Source organism: Ammodytes marinus (genome assembly GCF_949987685.1).
Source record: "Ammodytes marinus genome assembly, contig: scaffold_96, whole genome shotgun sequence".
In the NCBI taxonomy this organism is placed as follows: Eukaryota; Metazoa; Chordata; class Actinopteri; order Uranoscopiformes; family Ammodytidae; genus Ammodytes; species Ammodytes marinus.
The window spans coordinates 137,501-144,708 of NW_027648133.1; the positions used below are offsets into that span (position 1 = coordinate 137,501).

The window sequence follows — 7,208 nt, forward strand, 5'->3', positions numbered from 1 at the left end:
TCATGGTTACTGGGAGGAGGAACCAGAGACCTCATGGTTACTGGGAGGAGGAACCAGAGACCTCATGGTTACTGGGAGGAGGAACCAGAGACCTCACAGTTACTGGGAGGAGCAACCAGAGACCTCACGGTTACTTGGAGGAGGAACCAGAGACCTCATGGTTACTGGGAGGAGGAACCAGAGACCTCATGGTTACTGGGAGGAGGAACCAGAGACCTCATGGTTACTGGGAGGAACCAAAGACCTCATGGTTACTGGGAGGAGGAACCAGAGACCTCATGGTTACTGGGAGGACAAACCAGAGACCTCATGGTTACTGGGAGGAGGAACCAGAGACCTCATGGTTACTGGGAGGAGGAACCAGGGACCTCATGGTTACTGGGAGGAGGAACCAGAGACCTCATGGTTACTGGGAGGAGGAACCAGGGACCTCATGGTTACTGGGAGGAACCAGAGACCTCATGGTTACTGGGAGGAGGAACCAGAGACCTCATGGTTACTGGGAGGAGGAACCAGAGACCTCATGGTTACTGGGAGGAGGAACCAGAGTCCTCTTGGTTACTGGGAGGAGGAACCAGAGACCTCATGGTTACTGGGAGGAGGAACCAGAGACCTCATGGTGACTGGGAGGAACCAGAGACCTCATGGCTACTGGGAGGAGGAACCAGAGACCTCATGGTTACTGGGAGGAGGAGCCAGAGACCGCATGGTTACTGGGAGGAGGAACCAGAGACTTCATGGTTACTGGGAGGAACAAGAGACCTCATGGTTACTGGGAGGAGGAACCACAGACCTCATGGTTACTGCGAGGAGGAACCAGAGACCTCATGGTTACTGGGAGGAGGAACCAGAGACCTCATGGTAACTGGGAGGAGGAACCAGAGACCTCATGGTTACTGGGAGGAGGAACCAGAGACCTCATGGTAACTGGGAGGAGGAACCAGAGACCTCATGGTTACTGGGAGGAGGAACCAGAGACCTCATGGTTACTTGGAGGAGGAACCAGAGACCTCATGGTTACTGGGAGGAGGAACCAGAGACCTCTTGGTTACTGGGAGGAGGAACCAGAGACCTCATGGTTACTGGGAAGAGTGTGACTTCCTGTGGTCATTCTCCGGTCAAACTCCCTCTGAGGATCATGAATAAATGAACAGGCAGATTATCTCTCCTTCCCTTCGCTGCTTTAATTACATATCATACTCTGTTGTTGTTCTAAGGTGAGACACGGCAGGTGAGAGCAAACCGCCGCTCAACTGAAAGGGGTTAAAAATTCAGAGTGGAAAGGAAAAGGTGACGGTTTGAAACCCGAGGAAGAGGCAGCAGAGCCAAGTTTACCGGCTCAAAGTCTGTATTTCTTTTTCTTTTATATATGTTTTGGCATTTTTTTCTTTACTAGACAGTGACATGCAGAGAACGACCCAGGCTGGATTCTAACCCGGGTCTGCTGTGAAGAGGACAGACAGACAGACAGACAGACAGACAGACAGACAGACAGACAGACAGACAGACAGACAGACAGGGGAATGACATGCAGAGAACGACCCGGGCTGGATTCTAACCCGGGTCTAACATATAAAATTCATAAAACTGTCAATGGTTGGTCACTCATCCTTTATAAACCATCTCTGCTCTCTGTAAAGAATGGTGACTTCAAGTGAACCCCCATAAACTCCACTACGCCCCAAAAACTAGTGTTTTAAACCTGCAGTGTGTAGAATTTTGGGTTTTATTTCCTAGCAGATTTTGTAGAAAGTAATTATAATATCCATAAGTACATTTAATTTAGTGCATAATAGCTGAACTTTTTTTTTTAAATTATTATTTTTTCCCCTTAGAAAGGGTCTCAATATATGTCCATATTTCTGCATATTTTGGACCAAGGCCTAGTGCCGCCATCTTGAAAGTGTCACAGTTGGAATGTCATCAGGTGCATTGTTTAAAATGTAGAGTTGTTTTTGTCCTTGAAGGTCCTTCTGTTATTATTCGAAAGGGTTGGGGTTACCCAGGGAGCGTTGCATTCTAGAACTTTGTAGAACTTTCTTGATGATGTCATAGATATTACACACTGCACCTTTAAAAGGTTGCTATACAAATTAACTAATTCTTATCATTCTCATTCCTACCTTGAGTTTCTGCAGTGCCTTGCTCTCTTCCTCGCGGCACCAGACCGTCGTCCCTGCCTTGTTGTAGCGACTGACCCACCCCTCAGAGCTCAGACACTCGCCTTTGAACGAAGAGAAGTCAGCATCGTCCGGGATTTGAACCGGCATCTCAGCACCGCCAGGTATAAACACCAACGAAGAAGTAATGCGCCGCAGTCCAGGTTTACATACAGGTACTGGTGGTTTCTAAATGGGTGATGGTTAAACTGGGATTCAATGGGAGGGTGGTGTAAGCGGTTTCACTTGAGTTGAGAGGTATGGACAGACAGACAGGTAGACAGACAGACAGACAGGTATACAGACAGACAGACAGGCAGACAGGTAGACAGGTAGAAAGACAGACACACAGGTATGCAGACAGACAGACAGACAGACAGGTAGACAGGCAGACAGACAGACAAACAAATAGACAGGTAGACAGAGAGACAGGCAGGCAGGAGCAGCTTTTACCTGAAAATCTTCTCTCTGTCTGACAGCTGTGTTTCTGAGATGGGATATAAAGAGACGAGCGCTCACTCTGACGCCAAAATGAAAGACAAAATGAGGAAGTCAGTTTTGCATGTTTGTAAGGTTATCTTTAGTGGGGAAAAAAGTTATTTGGAACTTATTCTAGACAGAAATTATGTCACTGGGAAAACTATTCATATATAAATGTAATTTTTGGGAAATTTCAAAAACATTTAGTTTAGCATATTTGTGTTTATATTTCGCTGTCTGTTCCCAGTAAATGTGAACAGAGTGAGTCATCCTCTATAAACCATCTCTGCTCCCTGTAAGGAATGCTGCCTTCAAGTTCCCCTGTAAAAAATTAGAATCTTAAGCTTTAGTATGAAAATCACATCAGAAAAGTATAAATATACTGACAGCATGTTTGTTATATCACAGCTAAAACTGTATTGAACTATTTCAGTGTTTAATTTAACCTTTACTGTTTATTCTTAAAGCTGCAGTGTGTAACTCTGTGTGTGTCAGTGAAGTGAAACATTTCCTAAGGTATATTCTCATAATAACTGAATAAACAAACTTTCCTCACAGGGAAAATGTAGATCCCTGGAACACTGTTTGAAGTTAGAAAGCTTCCTGAAAAGTTACTGTTTCACTGTTGTTGTTTACAGCAGCAGGGCCCATAGTTTGTAAGGTGAACACTGTGGTTTCGGACGCTCCCTGAATGCCTCCCTGGCAGTAAGTGATACCTGTTTTGCCGGTGCAGTGATGCGCTCACCTCAGGCAGGTCAGGTGTCAGCAGCTTTGTGTTTCCACCTGTGTGACGCACACACACACACACACACACACACACACACACACGCACCACACACACACACACACACACACACACACACACACACACACACACACCTCCATCTGTATGACTCAGTAATGAACCAAGACACACACACACACACCACACACACACACACACACACACACACACACACACACACACACACACACACACACACACACACACACACACACACACACACACACACACACACACACACACACACGCACACACACACACCTCCATCTGTATGACTCAGTAATGAACCAAGACACACACACACACACACACACACACACACACACCCACACACACACACACACACACACCCACACCCACACCCACACACACACACACACACACACACACACACACACACACACACACACACACACACACACACCCACACCCACACACACACACACACACACACACACACACACACACACACACACACACACACACACACACACACACACACACACACACACACACACCTCCATCTGTATGACTCTGTAATGAACTCAAGACACTGAAGACGCTTCTAGAAAACACTCACCAATAAAAATATAAAATATTAATTATTAAAATACAGTTTATCTTCTTTATGATGCGTTTAAGGGCCTACTTCACCGGTGGGAATATGAAGGTGTATTGAACTCTGAGATCCTATGTAGTATAAATGTGCAAACAAAAATTAAATCGGATCATCTTAGCCTGAGAAAAGGCAGAAAGAGTGTTTTATGGTCTCACTGTCTAACCCTACAGTTTCCTTCTTGTGACATCACAGTAAGGGTTAGGATTAACAGGACAGCTGGGCCAAGGGAAGACTGAGGGAAGACTGAGGGAAGAAAAACGTCATTCATTATATTATAATAGTGATTTTATAATGATAGAACGCTGGTTCTGTATGGGTGAAGTATTCCTTTAAGGACTTCCCTCAGTTTAACCCTTTCCACTGTGTTTTTTAGTTTTTTTTAAAGATAATTTTTGGGCGTCATCCACGACCATCATACTTTATTAGACAGTTAAAGGAATCCTTCACCCTTACGGAACCGGCGTTCTATCATTATAAAATCACTATTATAATATAACGAATGAGGTTTTTCTTCCCTCAGTCTTCCCTCAGTCTTCCCTTGGCCCAGCTGTCCTGTTAATCCTGACCCTACTGTGATGTCACAAGAAGGAAAATGTAGGGTTAGACAGTGAGACCATAAAACACTCTTTCTGCCTTTTCTCAGGCTAGGATGAACCGATTTCTAAACTTTTTGCACATTTATACTACATAGGATCTCAGAGTTCAATACACCTTCATATTCCAACCGGTGAAGTAGGCCTTTAAGAGAGATAATATGATCATCAGAGGAAAAATTAGACTGTTTCAGAAATATTTAAAAGTTCCTCCCAGGGTTAAACCTGCAGTGTGTAGAATTTTGGGTTTTATTTCCTAGCAGATTTTGTAGAAAGTAATTATAATATCCAGAAGTACATTTAATCTAGTGCATAATAGCTGAAAGAAAATTTTTGAATTATTATTTTTTCCCTTAGAAAGGGTCTCATATATGTCCATATTTCTGCGTATTTTGGACCAAGGCATAGTGCCACCATCTTGAAAGTGTCATAGTTGGAATGTCATCAGGTGCATTGTTTAAAATGTAGAATTGTTCTTGTCCTTGAAGGCCACTGTAGCTTCTGTTATTATTCTAAAGGGGTGGGGTTACCCAGGGAGTGTTGCATTCTAGAACTTTGTAGAACTTTCTTGATGATGTCATATTACACACTGCCCCTTTAAACTCCAGAGAAGATTCAGATATTTGGTGTGAATATATTTCTTTGTGGAAACTGGAACAAAAGCCAAACTGTGAGACTGTGAGACAGAGTGTAATGAAAGCTGACTTTAGGAGGGGGTGCTCATGGTGTAGTGGTCTCTGTCTGTCTGTCTGTCTGTCTGTCTGTCTGTCTGTCTGTCTGTCTGTCTGTCTGTCTGTCTGTCTGTCTGTCTGTCTGTCTGTCTGTCTGTCTGTCTATCAGTTCATAACACAGGTCTCCCAGCCATTCAGATTTGCAGTAGTCTGTCCTCTTCACAGCAGACCCGGGTTAGAATCCAGCCCGGTTCGTTCTCTGCATGTCATTCCCCTCTCTGTCACATTTCCTTTGGGGTCTGAATCCCCCTGCTTCACCATGGTAACAGAACCAGTACTTTTACTACAACCACTCCTGTCAACAGCAGGGGGAGCAATGCACAGTGAAACCAGTGTGTGTGTGTGTGTGTGTGTGTGTGTGTGTGTGTGTGTGTGTTTGTATCTCTCTCTCTCTTTCTCTCTGTGTCTCTCTCTCTCTTTCTCTCTGTGTCTCTGTGTGTGTCTCTCTCCCTGTGTGTGTGTGTGTGTGTGTGCCTGTGTGTGTGTGTGTTTTTGCGCACATACGTGTGTGTGTGTGTGTGTGTGTGTTAGTTTGTGTGTGTGTGTGTGTCTCTCCCTGTGTGTGTATGCGTGCGTGCGTGTGTGTGTGTTAGTTTGTGTGTGTGTGTGTCTCTCCCTGTGTGTGTGTGTGTGTTAGTTTGTGTGTGTGTGTGTCTCTCCCTGTGTGTGTGTGTGTGTGTGTGTGTGTATGCTTGTGTGTCTGCATGTGTGTGTGTGTGTGTGTGTGTGTCTCTCTCTCTCTCTCTCTGTGCATGTGTGCGTGTGTCTCTCTCTCTGTGCGTGTGTGTCTCTCCCTGTGTGTGTGTGTGTGTGTGTGTGTGTGTCTCTCCCTGTGCGTGTGTGTGTGTGTGTGTCTCTCCCTGTGTGTGTGTGTGTGTGTGTGTGTGTGTGTGTGTGTGTGTGTGTGTGTGTCTGTGTGTGTGTGTGTGTGTGTGTGTGTGTGTGTGTGTGTGTGTGTGTGTGTGTGTGTGTGTGTGTGTCTTCACATCAGTGGGTGAAATCTTCTCTTTCCTTTTTCCGCTCGTGACTTTTGACCTTCGGAGAAACATGTGGAAACTTGAAAACAAAAGCGTCTCTGTGTGTCACCGGCCATCTGCTACACACACACACACACACACACACACACACACACACACACACACACACACACACACACACACACACACACACACACACACACACACACACACAAAGGAGATAAATCTTTTAGTTTCTCGTCACAAAGTCACACTTTTTATTTTCAGTTTGTTTTCATTGTGTGATGTTTCAATGATCCGTGTTCTCCCTCTAACCCCCCGCTGTAGACACACACACACACACACACACACACACACACACACACACACACACACACACACACACACACACACACAGTAGGCCCAGATGAGATTTTCTTTGACTGACGATCACATCTCATTGTGTTTTTAAAGACTCTACGAGGAACTTTTAAATATTTCTGAAACAGTCTCATTTTTCCTCTGATGATCAGAAATTACATGTAACAGCAAACGAGACCATCAGTGCTAAAGAATGCTGTTTTTATATAGTTTTTCTTAATGCCTTTGTCATGGGTAATACGCTCACCCAGGAACAACAGCTGGCGTGGTAAAAACACTACCGCTTTTGTCCAAAGGGGGGCGCTAGAATTAACACACACTGAAAGTTCCTCGGAGCACCTTTAACTGGACCAGAGTTTGTCTTTCGTTTGTTTTTCAGTTTCTCTGGAAAATGATTCAGATAGTTTCAGTTTTACGGTTCCAGGTGAATTCTGCCTCCAACATTTAGTGTGTGTGTGTGTGTGTGTGTGTGTGTGTGTGTGTGTGTGTGTGTGTGTGTGTGTGT

General features: G+C 44.7%; 1 protein-coding gene across 1 annotated transcript in view; it reads right to left on the reverse strand.

Moving 5' to 3' along the window:
- The window catches only part of stard15 (StAR-related lipid transfer (START) domain containing 15), a gene marked incomplete at both ends in the record, with an annotated part of 9,429 nt that extends 7,159 nt beyond the window's left edge, over positions 1-2,270 (reverse strand). The window contains one exon of the mRNA XM_080054885.1: positions 2,124-2,270. Within this exon, the coding sequence (XP_079911011.1) occupies positions 2,124-2,270 (147 nt within the window). The remainder of the gene's footprint in view (positions 1-2,123) is intronic.
- Between the last annotated feature and the right edge of the window lie 4,938 nt (positions 2,271-7,208).